Source organism: Perca flavescens, chromosome 1 (assembly GCF_004354835.1).
Source record: "Perca flavescens isolate YP-PL-M2 chromosome 1, PFLA_1.0, whole genome shotgun sequence".
Taxonomy (NCBI): domain Eukaryota; kingdom Metazoa; phylum Chordata; class Actinopteri; order Perciformes; family Percidae; genus Perca; species Perca flavescens.
This window is the reverse complement of record NC_041331.1, coordinates 13,824,836-13,845,199: the sequence shown is the minus strand read 5'-3', so window position 1 is coordinate 13,845,199 and position 20,364 is coordinate 13,824,836. Positions and strand designations below refer to the sequence as shown.

Below are 20,364 nucleotides of genomic sequence, written 5' to 3'. Positions count from 1 at the left end.
AGTATGTCAAAAAAAGTGATAAAAAAGCCATAGTATAGTATGTGGAAAAACGCCATAGTATAGTAAGTTTAAAAAAATCCATATTATGTCCATAAAAAGTCATCAGAATCAGAATCAGAAGATTTATCATTGTACAAAATTAACAATGAAAATTTTAGCAGCAGTTCACCCCGTATCATAAATCTAAATCTAACAGACAAGAAATAAATAGTAAAACAACAAATTAGAAAGAAACATACACACAAAATGTATATACACACATAATTAGAAAGAAATATATACACAAAAGTAGAAAGAAATATAGGCTACACACTAAAAGAACTAGTTATTGCACATGTGATCGGTGTGCTAGTGAGTGTGTGTGTTCAGTGTAGTGATGGCTTGTGGAAAGAAGCTGTTCCTGAGTCTGTCTGTCCTGGTCCTGATTGACCTGTAGCGCCTGCCAGAGGGATGGAGCAGTCTTAGCTCTGCTGAGGCAGCAGCATGAATTGCTGTCCTTCAGGGAGGGGAGGGTGCAGCTGATGATCCTCTGAGCGGTGTTGACCACTCTCTGGAGCTTCTTCCATTCTGCCTCGGTGCAGTGTGAGAACCACACCGTGATGCAGTACGTTAGGATGCTCTCGACGGTGGAGTATATACTATACTATATATACTAATATAAAAAAGTCATAGTATAGTATGTTGAAACAAGTCAAAGTATGTTGAAAAAAAGTCATAGTATATGGAAAAAAGTCATAGTAAAGTATGTTAAAAATGTATAGTATGACCAAAAAAGTCATAGTACAGTATTTTGTCATAAAAAGTCATTGGATAGCATGTCGAAAAAAAAGTCATCTTATTCTAGTCGAAAAAAATCATAAAAAAACCACATATAGTGTGTCAAAAAGTCATAGTATACTATGTTGAAAAAAATCATAAAAAGTCATAGTATAGTATGTTGAAGAAAGTCATAAAAAGTCATAGTATAGTATATTAAAGAAAGTCATAAAAAGTCATAGTATAGTATATTAAAGAAAGTCATAAAAAGTCATAGTATAGTATATGAAAAAGCCATAGTATAGTATGTCAAAAAAAGTGATAAAAAAGCCATACTACCTCTTATGAGTTTCTCCTGTTAGCAATTGATTTTTATGTAAGTCGAAAAACGCCAAAATATAGTATGTTTAAAAAAAATGCCACAGTATGCTATATGAAACAGTTCATGACAAACTTTTTACAAAATGGTCGCTTATTAAAATAAAAAATAGTATGTCGAAAAAAGTGATAAAAAGCCATAGTATAGTATGTCGGGAAAAGTGATTAAAAAAAGCTATAGTATAGTAGGTTGTTAAAAAGTTATAAAAACGCCATAGTATAGTATGTCAAAGAAAGTGATAAAAAAGCCATAGTATATAGTATGTCGAAAAACGAAATAGTATAGTATGTTTTATAAAAAGTCATAATATAGGATAATATAGAACATACTATAGGCCTACTATGGCTTTTTTATCACTTTTTTCGACATACTATACTATGGTGTTTTTATCACTTCTTTTAGGACACACTATACTATGGTTGTTTTATAAACATACTATAATATGGCGGTTTTCGACGTACTATACTATGGCTTTTTTATCACTTTCTTCGACATACTATACTATGGCTTTTTTATCACTTTTTTCAACATAATATAGCTTTTTTTAAACATACTACAGTATACTATGGCGTTTTTCAACATACTATACTATGGCTTTTTTATCACTTTTTTCAACATACTATAGCTTTTTTTAAACATACTATACTATGGCGTTTTTCAACATACTATACTATGGCGTTTTTCAACATACTATGCTATGGCTTTTTTATCACTAACTTCAACATTGTATACTGTTTTTTTATCACTTTCTTTGACATACTATACTATGGCTTTTTTAATCACTTTTTTTTTTTCCAACATACTATGCTATGGCTTTTTTCGACATACAATACTAAGGCCTTTTTTAAACGTTTGACATACTAACTAGTATAATATGCCATAAAAAAAGTCAGTGTGCCATAAAACAATCATTGTATAGTATGTCATAAAATTCAATTCAATTTTTATAGCATCAAATCATAAAAAACACTTTACAGATAGGTTAGGGCTAGACCACACTTTATAAAGGACCCAACAATTCCAATAATTCCCCAAAGAGCAAGCATTTAGTGAAACAATGGCGAGGAAAAACTTCCTTTTAGGCAGAAACCTCGGACAGACCCAGGCTTTTGGTGGGCGGACATCTGCCGGTGCCGGTTGTGGGTATGTTGAACGGTGGCAAATATAGTAAAAATAAAGATAACACAACTATGACTAGAAATAATAGTTGTAGTAGTTCAGGGCGCAGTAGGCTGTAGCAGGGCGCCGAGCAGGAACACGCCGGCAGCTGCAACCATGATTTAGGTGCCACCCTGATCTAAGGAAAACTGAGTGGAGAAAACCTAAGGACTCCGGGAAATAAGCTCCCTAGAGCCATTAGTAACAATCATTACTGGGACATGAAGAGAGGACAGAAAAGCTCAGTGTGTCAAAGGTAGTCCCCCGGCAGTCTAGACAATGTCATAGTATAGTGGTCATATTTTGTCAAATAAGTCATAGTATTTCTTAATGTCATAATTTATAGTATGTCAAAATAAGTCAAAGTATGCCATAAAAAAGTCAGGACGCACACTATCATCTTGGTTCACTCAAACGCCCGTTGCATAGTTGACTGTCGGAATACTGCGTTGGTCAGTAGTATGCGCACGCTGTATGAAAGTTAAATGTTTTGCAGCATGCTAGGCCAGGCTTAGCTACTTTCTGGTTTCAGTACGTACTGCTTTGCCGATGTATTTAGAAGCTGAATAGTTTAAGGAATATTCCAGTTAAATTGCATCAACAATCTGGCCGCTATGATACACTTTATGGTTGTATTAACACCCTTTTACACTGAGATATATGAAAGATTTGTCATTGATAAAGCACCTGAGACAGGTGTAGTAGTAAACTGGCAAGTACTGCTACAGAAAGTATCACTGTAGTACTCATGACTCATTGAACTGTAAAAATTCCTCTTTTAAGCACAAAGTTAATTTGCAGTCCCGTGTCTAGGTTGAGGAAATGGCTGGAATTTGTGGCCCATGTGCTTTGAAAACTTCACTTACAAATCTCATCCGCAATGAACTGATGCAGGATGACTTAAGGTTAATGAAACTAGGATTTCCAAAAAAAAAAAAAAAAAAAAAAAATCCACACACCCCTCCAAAGTACCACCCCTAAATTAATGAAGAGTCCAGACATGTCCAGTAATGCTTAAACACCTTTATTGTGCCCAATCTGAACATACTCCACAACTGCAAGTAGCAGCAAACTTGGCAGACCACAATGAGGTAGACTTTCAAAACTCTAAAAAGCAGCTGGGCTAAGGGACAACAAGCTCAGCATGACAAACGTAATGGATAAAGAAAAGACACTTGGTCTTTGGCACACAGCTTATTATGAGTTTATGTCCAACTGGAACAAGAAGGCAAAATGGGATTAAGAAAGCGTGGAATCATTTACTGAGTCTACTCAAGCTCTGGATAGATTAAGTTTATCGTCAGCTAAGTGGAAGTTCTTACATTCAACAGGAAACAAGCAGCTGTTCTAACATAGGCGTGTCCCCGTGCTGATGTACAAAAGTGATTAAAAACCACTGCCACCTCTCCACACGTGCAAATTAAAAAGTGCAAAAATCAAACTTAGTACAATCAAATGTTCATTCACTTTCAACAGGATCCATCAGGTGCTTGAGAAACGATGGACTGCCCAGTTGAATCGTACAACTATTACACATTTAATACAACTGGACCAACAAAGCAAGTTAAAGTAGTACTTCCAACATTTTGTGCCCATTTAGCTGAAATTTGGAAGGGCAAATTAAAAAAGAAAAAGCCACGAAAAAAAACAAAAAAAACAGGTATGAGAAAAATGAAAAAATAAAAGAGGGGAGGAGTTTTCCCATAAACAGCCGCCTGGTAGTTCGGTTCAAAATTTTCATGTTATGACTTAAAACCGTTTGTGTACAAATTAGTAAAAAACTGCGTAAAAATGTCTGAAATGCGACTGGTTAAATGAAGCCCAACATTCAACTCCCAAAAGTAAGAAACACCAGTTGGCTTGCACAGGAAAAACCGATGCCAACTGGGGGTAGGGGAGGGAGGGAGCAGGGGGGAGGAAAATAAAAATTTAAAGGCACTGTATGGCATTTGCCAATGAACGGCAATGAGACTTGCGTGATTGCTCTTCACTATGCAACACAAGTAAACAAAAAAAAAAAAAAAAAAAAAAAATTGGCCTTTTCATCCACTTCTTAACCTTAGGCTGACTCACATCTTTCTGTCAGCAAGTCTGTGAAAATGCATAAGTGTGAAGGGCCCCTTGTCTTTCCCAACAAGGTCACTGTGCATAGTGCCACTGTGAACAACAGCAAAAATGTAGCAAGTGCAAAAGTGAACGTTTCCTACAGTGATATCCCCAGTGCCTGGTGGAGTGCCATGGTGCCCTCGTACCGAGGGACATCTGGCACACGTGCTCTCCTTGGCGTGCCGCCTCGCCCCTTCAAGAGGGGCTCTTCCTCTGGCCCTTCAGAGTGTTTGGATCCATCTGCTTTAGCTGGAGTCTCTGTTCTTCTGGTTGCGCATGAGGGGCCGGTGGTTGCTCAAGATGTCCATGGAGTGCTGCCAGTGCCAGCAAGAGCGGCAGTAGTACTTAAAGCAGGCCTGTGTGTCAACAGTTGGAAAATATTTTCAGGTGATCCATTTTAAACTTAACTCACGTACAATATCTTAAAAGCAATTAAAAAAATAAAATATAAGTTAGTCTGGTTTTGTAGCTTTGGCTATTGTGTGCGTTATAATGTACTTGGCAAATATATAAAAAAAAAAATGTAATTTACGTATTGATTCCAATTTATAATTGTTTTTATCCATTTCCATGCCTTATGAAAAGCTATTACTATTGCCACGTATTAAAAAAAACAAACTGCTATACAAAATCATCTTTCCAGACCTATTCATCTTGACAAGCGGACGCAAGTCTGGGAGAAGAGAAATAGAAGTTTTTGGAAATATTAAAAAAGGCAGCGAATCTCCTGATTTTTGTGGTAGGATACAAACAAGGTTGCCTTTTTGGTTTAGATACACTCAGGGAGTCTAACATTTTATACGCTGAACCAGAAATACCAAACTTAATGGCAATCTAAGAGCAAGAAATGGATCTAGTGCAGGACTAGCCACAACCCGCTGCTAGCAGGACAGACATTTGTTGAAGCACAAGTTTCCACTGACCTGGTCTCTGCAGAAAAAAGGCCCAGGTTGGCGAAGGCAAATTTGACACATGGAGTCTTCCAGGTACGGGTCAATCTGCACCTGAGGAGAGAAGCCAAAGCCATCGTACAAAGTTCACAGCAGTCACATTAAGTGTAAAAGTAGATTTAAAAAATAAATAAAAAAACCCTACTGCTGTTAAGTGAGAACTTAATCAGGGGAATATTTATAAGCTTTTCAAAGCATTTACGGTATTTTTACAAGCAGATTTGTAATTCGCGATTTCACTGGCGTTTTAATGAAATAGTCACTCCAAGGTTCCACAACCGGGATGAGTCCGCTCATTTGTCGCATCTACATTTCCTCACACAGCCTCTCTCCTTGTTCGGATGGCAGTATTCGCCTGCTACGAGGACCAGAGGCTGAACCCGCGGCACCACCTACTGCCATCCAAATGAGACGTCAAGGCGGTGTGAGAGGAAATGTAACGCAGCAGACAAGCTGGTACTTTAGCCTTCCTCTAACTGTAGCCAAAAGGGTAATGGCAGCAGCCAATTCATGTTTCTGTAGCTAGCTAGAGCCTTGAACCACAGTACGAGTCAAGCCTTACAAAGCAAACCGTATGAGCACTCTCCTAGAATTGCCGCTATGACGACATTTGGGATAAAATGAATGACTAGTACTTGTAAATGTTACTGTATGAAGCCGGTGCGTGCCCATGCTCGTCTGATGAGAGGGGCTGGATAGAGGGGAGAGCTGCAAGATGAAATCTCCCTCTACTTCATTTTTTTATTTTGCCTCCACAGCTTTAATGTTTGCATCACTTTGTTGCATCTGATGGAAGTGGGGTTATTTTACATATACAGTGGGGGAAATAAGTATTTGACCCCTTGCTGATTTTGCAGGTTTGCCCACTTACAAAGAATGCAAAAATCTACAATTTTAATCATATGTACATTCTAACAGTGAAAGACAGAATCCCAAAGAAAATTCCAGAAAATCACATCATATGAATTTATTAAAATTGATAACCATCTGATGAGGAAAAACAAGTATTTGACCCCCTGGACAAACACCATGTTAATATTTTGTAGAAAAGCCATTATTGGCCAGCACAGATGTCAAACGGTTTTTATAGTTGGTGACAAGGTTTGTGCACATTTTGGCAGGGATGTTGGCCCACTCCTCCCTGCAGACAGCCTCCAAATCATTCAGGTTCCGAGGTTGTCGCCTGGCAACTCGAATTTTAAGCTCCCTCCAAAGATTTTCAATCGGATTCAGGTCTGGAGACTGGCTAGGCCACTCCAGAACCTTGATGTGCTTCTTCTTCAGCCACTCTTTTGTTGCTTTGGCGGTGTGCTTAGGGTCGTTGTCGTGCTGAAACACCCATCCTCGACCCATCTTCAGCTCTCTCACTGAGGGAAGGAGATGTCGGTCCAGAATTCCACGATACATGGCCCCGTCCCATCCTCCCCTCAATACGATGGAGTTGTCCCGTCCCCTGGCTGAAAAGCACCCCCAAAGCACGATGTTGCCACCACCATGCTTGACGGTGGGGATGGTGTTCTTTGGGTTGTACTCGGTGTTCTTTGCCCTCCAAACACGACGAGTTGAGTTGAGGCCAAAAAGTTCTATTTTGGTCTCATCTGACCACATCACCTTCTTCCAGGCCTCTTCTGAGTCGTCCAGGTGGTGAATGGCGAACTTCATGCGGGCCTGTACATGTTTCTTCTTGAGCAGGGGGACCTTTGCGCGCTGCAGGATTTCAATCCATGACGGCGTAGTGTGTTACCAACCGTTTCTTTTTGTAACTGTGGTCCCAGCTGCCTTCAGTTGATTCATCAGTTCCCCTTGTGGTTTTGGGATGATTCCTCACCGTTCGCATGATCAGGGACACCCCACGAGGCAAGATCTTGTGTGGAGGCCCAGACCGAGGAGATTGGCGGTGGTGTGGTGCTTCTTCCATTTCCTGATAACTGCACCGACAGTTGATCTTTTCTCTCAAGTTGCTTTCCGATTCTCTTGTAGCCCATCCCAGCCTTGTGCAGATCAACAATCTTGTCCCTGATGTCCGTAGAAAGCTCTTTGGTCTTGCCCATGGTAGTGATGTTGGATGCTGGTTGTTTGGGTGTTCACAGGTGTCTTTTATACAGGTAACGAGGTGAGGCAGGTATATTTGATGTAGATAATTGGTTCGGATTGGGGCTGTGTCTTAAAGAAAGACTAACTGGCTTGTAGGAGCCAGAATACTTGCTGTTTGTCCAGGGGGTCAAATACTTGTTTTTCCTCATCAGATGGTTATCAATTTTAATAAATTCATATGATGTGATTTTCTGGAATTTTCTTTGGGATTCTGTCTTTCACTGTTAGAATGTACATATGATTAAAATTGTAGATTTTTGCATTCTTTGTAAGTGGGCAAACCTGCAAAATCAGCAAGGGGTCAAATACTTATTTCCCCCACTGTATACTGCCAGGTAGTTTAATCTATACATTTTAATTTTTTAAATTCTAATAAAAATAATCTGCAAACTAAAGTTTAATAAATGCAGTAGAACATTTCCCTCTGAAATTTGGTGCAGTAAGAGTAAAATGTAGCATAAAATAGAAATACTCCAGTACCTCAAAACTGTACTCAATACAGTACATGAGTAAATGCACTTTGTCTTGTACTCTAACAGTGGTGAAAAGTAATTTACTACAGAGTAAATTACTACCTTCTTTGTAAACTTTGGAGTTTTGATCTCCACAAACGCAGCGCACACAGCCTTCAGGTAACTACGCTGATTGTTGAAAGTGACACGTCCAGAGCCTGCAAACAAGAAAAGTCAGGTCGCACATGGCAAAATCATTATGCACAGAAGCTTTTTAAATAAATAATAATAAATAAATAAAACATTTGATAGCTTCCTCAGTGTCCTCAATGGTCAGCACTGTAAATGATCATCATTTACAAATCTTGCATTCATGAGTACAGGGTATACACTGATGGGACATAAGTCACAGGAGCTACTTAACATATTACTCCATTCATTTTGAAAACAATGTTGTCATTAGTATGCCCTTAGTAGCTTACAAGATATCTACAAACTGCATGCACACACACAACACATTTTACCTTTAGCATGTTTCACTTAAAAAAAAAAAAAAAAAAAAAAAAAACACCCGTGGTCTCACCGATGGGGTACTTGTGCTTGTCCGTGTCAATTCCAGCGTACATGACTCCTCCGAAAAGGTCGTTCATGATGCTGGCCAGGGCCTCAGCGTTCAGCATGCCATGCAGCGCGCCAACAAACACCGTCTTACTGGGGTCCAGACGCTGGGCGGGGCAGCGCACGTAGTTACTGTCGGAGATCACCCAGGGGATCACCTGCACCTGAAACCAGAAAGGGGACATAAGTCACAGGAACTATTTGATATATTCCTCAGACAAAAACCTTACCTGATAAATAGTCTAAAACTGGCAAGGTTTGAAATGGTTTTTTTTTTTTTTTTTAAAAAGAACAATTAGATCTACGGCTGCAACAAATTAACATAACCATTGACAATTCTTTTCCAATTAAGACCGAAAAGATTGTGTTTGGATTGTTAGTTGGAGAAAACTTTTCTAAATGTATTTAATTTTACAATGACAAAATAGAAAAGCAGAAAATTCTCTCACTTGAGATGCAGTAAGCCGTGAACGTTTGGTATGACTTGAATTAAATGGATTATAAATTATGCCAGAAATTATTTCAGCGCTAATGGGATTAGAGAACAATGAAACCTAAATCTGATCAGCTTTCAGTCCTGACAGCTCGATTCTTGGTGCTACAGTTCAGAACCATTTCGGTCTATTCAAAGAAGAATTTAATTACAAGAACTAGCTCTACTGTAGGGAGAATCAGGGAGCAACCCACATGTGACAAACCAAAACAATTACGTCAAAATGCTGAAACATTCCGATTAAAATTAGATGCAGTACAGTTTGAACAGGTTTGCGTTTTTGCAGCTACAGTAAACCTCAGATTTTAGATATTCACAAGTTGCCAGTATGTTCGGTACAACAGTCTACAGTAACTGGGGATTTCCACTGGTTGCGTAACAGCTGCGGACCGGCTCCGCTGCGTGCTCCGCCGTCCGTCAATACCCACCGGGTCCGGATTTGTTGCTGAACGGCTGCGGCCGTGATTGACCGCTGTCATCATGAGGACCCACGAGATCTCGCGAATTCACGTAGAATAGAACCACAAAACCAACAGTTTGTTTCCATCCAGAGGAGTAGAGAGGAAACGACTCTGATGTGTTTTAAGGTGTAGTGCAGGGAAATATGATCCACCGTGAGCACGGTGCATTTTATTTTGAAAATTAACCGGATATTTATTTTGTTTCTGTGCTCGACTTCCTGTCTCGCACTATCTGCCGTGTGCTGAATTGCTGCGGAGCTCTCCGTCGTCCGTCAAAAATAGAAGCTCTGCGTATCTGCTGCGGAGGGTTGACGGAACTGGGACAGAGTAGAGACAGACGTTCAACGCAGTCTGTGGAAATACACAGATTGACTTTAATGGAAACTTAAGGACTCCGTCGACGTTCCGCATCCAGTGGAAATTGCCGGTAATACAATAAGTCAGTCCTACAATATATTAGAAGTTCATTCTTGGCATTAATGTAAAAGCAGGAGGTAATTTGTATAGGACTGCAACTCTGTCATGGAATAATCTGCTGAATAGTTTGATAAATGGATACATTTGTAAAAAAAAAAAAAAAAAAAAAAAAAAAAAAAAAAAAAAAAGAAGAATTGGGTAGTCCAAACCTCAAAATTATTAAAAAGTAAAATCCTCAGTTAAGATTGAAACATGAAATGTTTGGCTACTTAACAGTTGTTGCCAATAATTGTCAATTAATTGTTTCAGGTGTACTTTCATATACCATTTGGTAGTTTAAATTATAATATAAGCCTTTCATGTTTTTTGTAAGCAAAAATCTTAATTTTTAAGGATGTCAAATGTAGTGGGAAAAGTAGAAAGTGGCATGAAAAGACTTTCATCTCTAATTTTCTACAATTTTAGTACAGTAAATGTCCTTAGTTACATTCCACTACTGATTGCTGAGAGCATGATCATGCCTTTCATGTTCTACTCACATCCTTGCATCGCATTCTGCGGCTGGACATCTTAAAGTAGTACTCTCTGTTGTCCTCTGGGTGAAACGGGTCTTGGGAGCAGGCATGGAGCAATGCCCGCACAGACTTCTCATTCTCAAACACCAGATAAACGTAGCCTAAAACAGAAATAATACAGAATACTTTTAGGATATAGAAATTTATCTCTTCCCCCTCCCCCCACAGTATCGTGAGAATTCAGACTTTCACAAACTTAACATTAACCACAGATCTAATGTATTATGAAGCAGCTCTTGTTTCGTCTACACCTTTGATCTACCACCATGTTTTATGCTACACTTAAACGCCAGCATCACCATCCAAAGTAGCCCTAAAAACCAACAGCCAAACTCACCAGCATGCCATTTGCTCACCACGGTGCCACCCTGAAGGAGGAAGGAAAAAAAACCAAAAATATTTGCCTACCAGCTTGTTGTTACCTTTAGCAACATTACCTTTGGGAGGACAGCGAGGGTGCTTTCCATCCTTACCAGGCCACTCCACAGTCAGAGGGCCGTAGCCACTGAAGGTGTTGATCAGGCCAGCTGAAATAAAAGATAAGGGATAAACCATTTTACATGTCTTGCAAAAATAGAACTAGTATTTCAATGAGTCTTGCTTCCATAAAAAGAGATTGCATTTCTAGTTTGAATGGGTGCAAAATGTAGGTTTAGGTCATGGTTCATTTTTTGATAGCTTTTCACTGCTTGGAATTTATGGCTAGACATTTGCTGAATCCATCAACTAGGTACTGGTTAACAAAGCTAAAAGGACTATTTTGAGAAAGAAGAAATTCTGTCAAGTCACCAAAAACAAAAAAAACTCCGTAAACTACTGGTGGACATTAAAACCTGACTGAAGCAATTTAGCTCACAACAAACTAACTTGTTTTACAGTGGTTCTCAATGTGATGGCCCATCTTGGCCGTGTTGAATTTGTTCAGAGAAAAGAATTAAGGCTGTAGATGAATAATCTATCCATCCATCCATCCATCCATCCATCCTGGGCGTTCGGCATGTACTACCTGTGCTGCAGTGACAGAGCCGGTTGAAAATCTGCAAAGTTTCACTAAAAAAAAAAAAAAAAAAAAAAAAAAAAAAAAAAACCCAGCTCTCTTTATGACTTCCAGCAGGGGGCAACTGTACCAGTTCATTTTTATGGTCCCATTTGTTTTGAATAGACCATGAAGCAGGGCATGCTCTAGGGCGTGGCTACACCCCAACCTGTGAAACTTGGCAGAGGATTAGCAATGCTAACCCCGGCACTGTACTAGCCCGGGAAAACCCTGATGAACTTTCGGCAAATTTGAGATTTGCCCTCACAACTGCTACCGAAGGGCAGCAACCCGTTGATGCCGCTGCTACGTCACCTGGATCGTTTGATTGGTAGGACTATCCATTGCGCCAGAGGCATTGGACCAGCATCCAATGGCGACGCCCCTTTGGAAATTAGCTGCAAATTAACCTTGCCGAGACCCACTCCGTTACAATTGAGAAGGGTCTGGTGTTAACCAGGCTAACTGTGTACATTAAAATCCACTGGATCACATGTGGCAGTTGAAAATCTGCAGCATTACAACCAGCTGCAACATTACACCCAAATCAGAATTATGGAGATATGGATTTAAGCACATTAAGGGCTGCTCACTTGTTGCAATGTAAGCATTCATATAAAAAATAAAAAAAAATGAGAAGATGTCCAGCACTAAAATTTAAATGAAAGCAGCTGTTACCTTCGGTGATGTCCCAGGGCACGCCACCAAGAAAGACCTTGCAGGAGTACAGAGGATCCTTGTTATTTCTGGGAGGCAGCTGCCCACTCCAGGTGAACGTGGCCTCATTCACAGCTGATCAGTCCAGAAAAGGGGGATAAGACAAAATTCAGAGGTCTCCTCTATCCACAAAGCCACCACAACGTATACCATTAAAAGCTGAGCTATAGGTGATGTGATAAGTCAAATGAATTTTAGATTTACCTGCAGCCTGTCTGTGCAGTCGGGCCTCCCTCTCAATACTGAACGTATCATCCGACTGGTCGAGCAGCTCTGCACCAGGCCAGGGAGAGCCGGTACGCCAGCGGCGGGAAATGGCTGAGGCGGGGCTGGCACTGGATGGTGGAGTCAGAGGAGAGCCGGAGTCCTGGGGGTCCAGACGGGAGCCCAGTCGCAGCAGATCCTTCTGCATGTTTGATGCCAGATAAGGCAGGGGAGGGGAAATCCGCAAAGTTGACTGGACAAAAAGACATGTCCAGACAATTAAACTTAATATGGTTTAGGCATATCAAATGTCAGTCTTATAGAGTTTGAATCATAATTACTACATTTCACTAATCTCATCAGTACAACAGAGTCCTGTCACTTTCCATCTGCTGCTCTTGTCAACAATACAGATATCATCCACTAATGAAGTGAAGCCTGCAAGCTACTTCAGGAATCCAGTTTGAGTCTGCGGTTACTCACATGGTATACTCCTCTCGTTGCAACATAAATTAAAATGCACCTTTACAATCATGGAGGTGTACTGAAGCTGTTGGTGCTCAGTTCACTCTTTCGCTGCACGCCCTGCCACCGTGAAAGCTACGCCGACACTTGCCGCTACTGATGCCGGCAGTACTGCTGCTGTTTGTACAGCATTTCATAAAGCCCCACCTCCTACCCAGCATCAACCTGAAGGCTCAGAGTCTAGCTTTCCTTAAGAGCCTGAGCTAGTGTTTTCTTAAGGGGAACAATTAGGGCTAAGCCTGGACACCAAATATTCTACATTCACATAACCCAGTCTACATCAGCTAGGTGACTGAAATGCCATTGTCTTGCATTTTTTGTAGACTTGCATTTTTTGTAGACCATTGTAAGCTACCGTCATTGAGACTTAAGTCTTCCTCACATTAGGGCTGCACAATTAAATCAAATTTTAAATCACGATTTCCCACGATCAAATTTGCATGATTGAGCGATATTTAAAATGACTCATTCTGTTGATAGAATGCTCCTTATCAAAGTTTCTGATATCTTGAATCTCTGATCACGTGCCTCCATGAGCCAAATCAGAGTTGTTCCCTGCACCGCGCAGCTTAGTTTCTAGATGTAGACCGTCACAGAGGACAGAGTAACATGAGGAAAATTCCACAACAGGTAGCAGTCGGTCATCATAAGCCGGTCACAAGGTTTACCAGTTTACCAGTAAACGCAACATTGTATCCCGTCTGTTTTATTTAACAGCGGTGACCATAGTGCTAGTTTGTGTCTTAGCTCATAGCTTTAGCAGCAGACTGTTTGACGTCCCGCTGTTGGAATCCTGTCACACTACACCGTTTAGCTGTCAGCATTTTAGCTGCGTTTATTCCAGTTACTACCCTGGCTAACAGTAGGCCAACATTACCTGCGGTGTAACAAATTAGTGTTTACTAGCGTGACATGCAGCAATGTTTGTTGCCTCTAACATGGGTTTTGGAGCATCAGAGCGCAACACAGACAAGTGGCAGTGTAGTAAGCCACCGAAATCCGTGTTACTATTTCGTCTGGTAGATACCTTAGGGCAAACGTGCATGTATGGAAAGTGGTCGGACAACAGCTGAAATGGCATACTCCTTCACAGTATCCTTCAATAAAAGGTGGAATGTAGCACAATATGGATGTATTAACAGGAATGTAGCACAATATGGATGTATTAGCAGGAATGTAGCACAATATGGATGTAAAAGCGGTTATAATTAGCCTATGTGACAATAAAATTTGTTTTGGTTAAAATCAACAAATAATCGTGATAATTAATCGTTATCTCAATATTGATCAAAATAATTGTGATTATCATTTTGGCCATAATCATGCAGCCCTACCTCACATTAAAAGTCTAGCTCTTAGAGCCACTTTAAAAAGGATGTGTTGAGTTTTATTGACAGAAGCTTAACCGAAAAAAGAACCCAATATTTCTGTAAGCACAACTCAGACCAACACAGTGGTGATTATAGCATGACAGGATGTAGTATATGTATTGTAGTGATTGAGTTAGTGCTGTGGAAATGTGCATTATCCTGAATTTATCAAGAGAACAGGTAAATTTCATTTGAATTAAAACTGGATCAGAAAAGAGCAAGATGTTTGACTAAAATATACTTACAGGGAAAATTAGGAATACAGGTCCATCTATAATAAAAACTTGTTTTAAATAAAAAGGCCCAAGCCACTATTCGATCATTTATGGCATATACAGGTTAGCATATTGTGACCTGGCCATCAATCCATATTGCCTCAATATTTGGTTTTTAATAGTAAAGCCTATCTAGGTTTTAGACAAATACTTCCCACCTGACTGATTCTCTCCCCCCCAAACAACCTTAGACCTAAAAAACAGAAGACTCATGCAAGTATCCTAAGCCTTACCAGCATGTCACAGAGGTGGTCTGAGCCAGAGCTGAACCCACTGGTCTCGGAGTCCTCGGGACTGCTGGAGCGAGAATCCAAAAAGGAACTTGAGTCCAGACGGTTTGAGATGCGAGCCATGCTGGGGAACTTCTCCAGGAAGTCCGCAGTCATGCTCATGGACTCAGGGGGCATGTAGCCTGGGGGCTTCCCAAGGATGCTACTGAAGGGGCTGTTCAGTATACCAAGCACTGGAGAAAAAAAAAAAAAAAAAAAAAAAAAGGACAATTACACCATTTACAGTGTTAGTGAGATGATTCAGCCATTTGAGAGTGGTCTGTACAAGTAGCCATGGTGATATTACCCCTTAGCTTGTTTGATGTAGTCTGTTTTGTAAGTGGATGAGCAAACTGAAGCTGGGACGCGTGTGCTGAATCTACAGAGCCATATCGATTTGTCAGTAGGCACGCAGGCATTGCAAATTTCCAAAAAAATTAAATTCTTTGCTTATTCAGTTGCAAAACAGGTTCCCATAAAAGAGCTAAGTAAAGATTGGGTTTGTGTGCTGAATCTACAGAACCACATTGGTTTTCAGAGAACTCTCCCAAATTTGCATGTAGAAGAGGATACTTGATGGGCAAGTAAGACAAAATGCTTAAGTCAATGCTTGAAGCATTTTAAAAAATGTTTTACTTTCAATTATTTGTAACTTGGCAACTAACCTGAAACACAATCTTGTCACATAAGCTTAACGCCTTTCCCTTCAGCAAACTGGAGGCCAATTCATCCGACACCTTTCCCAAACAAAGTATAGTGCCTGTTTAGCAGCAATTGCCCAATTGCCAGCAGCTTCTTTTCCCTTAAAAACGAAAGTGAGTCAGGTGGCAACTGACAGACATGTACCATGGCCTGTAACCGTGAACATGAGGCTCCGAGGGAATTATTCAACTGTAGGCCACATTCAAAGCTCTGCATCACTTTGTTATTCGGCCCAGTTTAGAGAGCTTTAAATTAAGTTATGCCTGGTTGTTTGGAACTATAGCACTACAAATGGTCAGGACAAGTTATGACCTGAGACACCTCTCCAAAGACAGACACTCATCTCAGAACTGTCTGACCGCTTAAATAGCATTTACATAATCTGTGTTCACACATGTTAAACTGCTAACTGGCACAGTTAGTCTTGTTTGTATCCTAGCTAAATCTATGCACTCTGCCTGAAAAATCTGTCAGTTTGATCCAACAGGTACTTCAATATTTAGAAAATTACTTCTAAAATAAATCTTACACGCTGTAGGTGTGGGTGAAAAGAAAAGTAGCTTCACCGGATTGTTTGTGCCTGCTGTATTGCTAGAGATGCAGCAAAGCAAAACTGCCACATCATCCTCCCTAGTGAGCTACAGCCAATGTTCCCACACACAGACAGCTGTTAATAACCAACCACCACACATTTCAATACAAATGAGGGCAACACAAATGGCCAAGGCACACAACCTCAAAAGGTTACAATATCCTCCCTCAAATAAACTGGGTCATGGAGAGAGCTAACACACTCCTGGGAAAACAATCAACCACACTCTGGGGACATTATGTGGTATAAAAACATAGAAGATAGACAGCTGCAGGTTTTGTAGTTATTCCTAAATACAGTCCGGTAAACAAAAGATTTGGTACTTACTGGAGGGTGAGCTGGTCTGAACCTTGGAGGGAGAGGTGTGGTTGTCTGTCTCCTGGCTGCTCCAAGGTCTGTCCCAGCCGGACAGCCGCAGAGACTGGAGGCCCAGGCCCAGGTCTGTGACACCCGGTGGGCCCCTGGATGAAGGCATCTCCTGGGAGCTGGGTATGCCACCACAGTTGGGGAAGAGCATCCTCCTGCTGCCCACTGCAGCCAGCTCCGACTCTTTCCGATCCAAGATCCAGTTCAGGGATTTAGAAGAGAGAGAGGGGAGAGTAAGTGTTAAGACAGCTAAAAAGGACTGTTATTAACCTGCGTTACATAGAAAAGGGCAGGGAGAGACTCGTCACACAAAACTGTAAAGAGAGAGCTCATTTAAAAACACAAACTTCCCTGATCACCACATCTCCCCCTACCCTGGTTGACAGGGGAGCTAACCTGCTGCCTCTGTGCCTGGTGCAACTGCCATGCATCTCCGTCCGCATCACTGACCCATCTAGCAGCATGTGACATGGCTGCTGATGCACTCGCACACCCTTGCTAATGACATCAGCTTTCCCCCACCTTCCTGCTTCCTTGCCTAACAACTGTGTAATGAAAAATTCCTGTCCGAGCTATTGGCTTGTTGATCGAAGTACTCCCCTCTCTGGTAGGCACAGCACGTCTCGAATCGTTAGAGAAGGACAGCTGCTGCTGCCACTGTTACTGCTGCAGCTTACTCGGTCTAGCCTTGTATCCTGAGCTGACAGAGGCGGGAGGGAGAGAGGGAGGCAAGGGGCCGAGCTACAGCGGCATGGTGGGAGGCAGCATGGGAGATGGGAGTGAATGACTCAGCAGACTGGATTTAAAAACAAACGGGGTTGAGGATGCTCAATAAGCTATCAGAAAACGATTTAAATAACTTAAAAATCGCACACACTGATTTGGGGTTTTCTTCCATTTTTTGCACACAAAACAGTGAACAAACACTGCATGCAGAGCCACTCCGTAGCAGCTCACTGATCAGAGGACAGAGCAATTTGCACCTCCAGCTCCTCCCTTCCCCAGGCCTGGAAAGCATCCAGCTGCAGCCCTGATTCAGCAACACCAAGCTGGGGTGGTGGGGCAGTGAGGCCACAGCAGAAGTTTAGCTCAGTTTGCATCAAGATACAATTCACTTTCGCATCACTAAGATTCTACAGAACATAAGTGTTGTACTGCAGCTTATGTCAAGCGGAGTGAAAGCTATATCATCTGTAACAAGACTGCGGACATGCCTTAAGCAAATTAACAATTCAAAAAGGAAACGTGCTGAGCTTAAATCTTGGCAAATCTCAAGCTTAAAAAAAAAAAAAAAAAAAAAAAACACACACACACTTCAAAGCACTGCAATGCTGCAGACCATCTATGCAGCATGAATCAGCTGTTGGCACCCAAATGATAATGACGAGGTGAAGGAGGTTTAACAGATGGCAATTCTGGTTGACAAAGTAAAGTAGCTTATTCTTTTGGTGCGGATGAAACTTAAGACTTTTAAAAAAATAAACCTCTCGTTAAAAATTAAGTAGTGGTATTGTAACTTCCATTTAAGATAATCTTACGGTTTCTAGTCTAAATGTGTCGCTACAACAAACATGCAAATCACAAAACAGCAGCAGGAAAATCCAACATCAGATTCAGTAGCTACTACTGAGGACACTGAGGTTGTGTGCTGTGTTTAAAGTTTTTAGGAAACTGGGATTTACATACAACTGAAACTTACACATGTAGGTATTTTCAGGCTGATTCAAGCATTTTTAGAATGTGAAAAATATAAAAATGTAGCACTGGTTACTGGAGCTGAAACGTTTAGCAAATTCATTAACCAAAATTAATTTAAGAAATGCCAAACGGTCTCCATTTTCAGCTTCTCAAAAGTTTGTTCATTATCATTGTAAATTAAATCTGATTTTTGGACTGCTGGTCCGACAAGCCAGAAACTCGAGTAGAGGTCACCTGGGTCTTCTGATAAATTGTGACATTTTATAGGCTAAATGATTAATCCATTAAACATAGTTGATAACCTTTGGACAAAGAGTTAAAAAAATATTTAAAAAATAATAATTTAAAAGTTAATTTAGTGTTCAGGGTTAGTGTCAAAATTGTATTCATGGCTTTCAAACAGCAGAAAACACAACTTTCCCAATTAAATGACTAAATAAAATAAAAAAAGGAAAAAAAAAAAAACACTTTATAAAACTATTTATTTTTTTATGTCTGCTCAACTTTGTTCAGGAGGGGTAAGGTTCAGTGTATGGAGATGGATTCACTTCAGGGTTTCTTTAAAATGTTGGTTTATACACCAGCAGTGTACCAAGAACGACATTTTCCCTTTGCAGCCAAGTCGACCTGCTGCACAGTGGAATATACTAAACAGACTTTACCACACAGCAGGTCTGGCTTTCCCTTGGTGTTAGGTGTGGTGCACACACCGCTGAAATCCAGAGCGTTGCCTAGCATGGTGTTCATCCTTCGGAAGATGTCCGCGTTGCTGCAGGTGGACAGGGCCGGTGACTCGGAGTCCGGGCTGTCCGGCCTGCGGGGATCATTTCTCTGCAAGAGGGAAAACAGCAGAGGGGGTACATTAATCTCTGCATCCATGCTAAAAGTTAAGCTCGAGGTTAGGATACATTTGGCGGACTGAAAACCAGTTTTCGACCGTTATTAAAAACCGCTCTAGGGAGTTATTTGAGGTAGGAATTAAAATGTACGCCTAAAAGAGATGTCGGTGGTAGTTTAATGTTACACAAAAGGTCAAATGTTAACGTTTAATTCGCCAATTTAATTTCGTTTTTAACTCACCAGGGAAAACGCCATGTTGTGGACTGATAGCATATAAGAAATGTCACAATAATAATCTTTGGCAGCAACAAAATGTCATATTTATGAAGTCTGCTCGCCAGCTAATTAGTCCAAATTTAGTAAACGTGCGCTCGGCGAATGAACTGAACCTGAAGCCACTGCCTCGAGGGCCTCGCAGTCTGGTCACGTGACAAACATCAAAGAGCACCCCGGACAAAATAAAAATCACGTGTCAATATCATGGCCAATATAAATTATAATTTGAAAAGAGATAATTATGGATGTTTTGGATTTTATTATTAATGTTTTCTGAATGGACAACATATATGTATACCTGCAGCTCATCAGGTTATTATGGAAAAAAACAAATACTCCAAGTATCCAAATGTCCTACCCAATGTATTTTGGAACGTGTCCCAGTATTTATAACAAATGCTATGATATACCATACAATAAATACTAATATAATGTACAAGTAAACTGTTTTTTTTCTGCACCATATTATTATTAAAATATAAAAGTATATTAATAAATATTTTAAAAGCCATGTTTGCATTTTATGACACCTGCTAATAAAGGCTTTTCCCTTCAATAATCAGGCTGAATTTCCATTTAAAACACTTCATTCATTTATTTAAATCAATGAACAAAACTAAGATGTGTTCGTTCGATTCAGGTCTGAAACCAGGTTAGTTAATCTTACTGTTGAGATTTCTAATTGATTAATTGCAATCCAGGTAATATGGAGGTGTATCTAGGGCCTACAGCATGCTTTTTTTTTTTCATAATCTTTACTGAAAGCTGAGATTTCTTTCACTGTGACTAAGGTCACTTGACTTTGGAGATATCTCGTTTAGATTTACAAAGGTGCTGCCATTGAAGGGTGATGGTTAATCACGGCTCTGTGCCAGGTTTCGGGTCTGTGAGTGTAGAAGATGAGATAACTACTTTCTCCACTTCTAAAAAGATCAACAAAAAGGGTTTCTAGCTGTCCTTTAAGAAGCTCCCATTTGAATGTGCTTCTTCCTCTGACAGTTTTCATGTCTGGTGGGTATGTTGTTGATGCCACTT

At 40.4% G+C, this 20,364-nt stretch overlaps 1 protein-coding gene across 4 annotated transcripts; it reads right to left on the bottom strand.

The window, feature by feature from the left end:
• Positions 1-3,301: 3,301 nt before the first annotated feature.
• On the bottom strand, positions 3,302-19,465 carry cpeb1b (cytoplasmic polyadenylation element binding protein 1b). Of its 4 annotated transcripts, none has more exons than XM_028582253.1 (12): positions 19,294-19,465; positions 18,876-19,044; positions 16,477-16,698; positions 14,820-15,049; positions 12,417-12,669; positions 12,174-12,287; positions 10,882-10,986; positions 10,424-10,560; positions 8,479-8,677; positions 8,019-8,113; positions 5,323-5,403; positions 3,302-4,755 (listed from the first exon to the last, which is right to left on the bottom strand). In XM_028582253.1, exons 1-12 carry the CDS (start codon positions 19,324-19,326, stop codon positions 4,645-4,647), a joined length of 1,749 nt encoding a protein of 582 aa, XP_028438054.1. In that variant the 5' UTR covers positions 19,327-19,465; the 3' UTR covers positions 3,302-4,644. The 4 variants fall into 4 exon arrangements, with proteins under 4 accessions (XP_028438054.1, XP_028438065.1, XP_028438074.1 ...); XM_028582264.1 differs by having other exon boundaries at positions 10,897-10,986; XM_028582273.1 differs by having other exon boundaries at positions 18,924-19,044.
• Between the last annotated feature and the right edge of the window lie 899 nt (positions 19,466-20,364).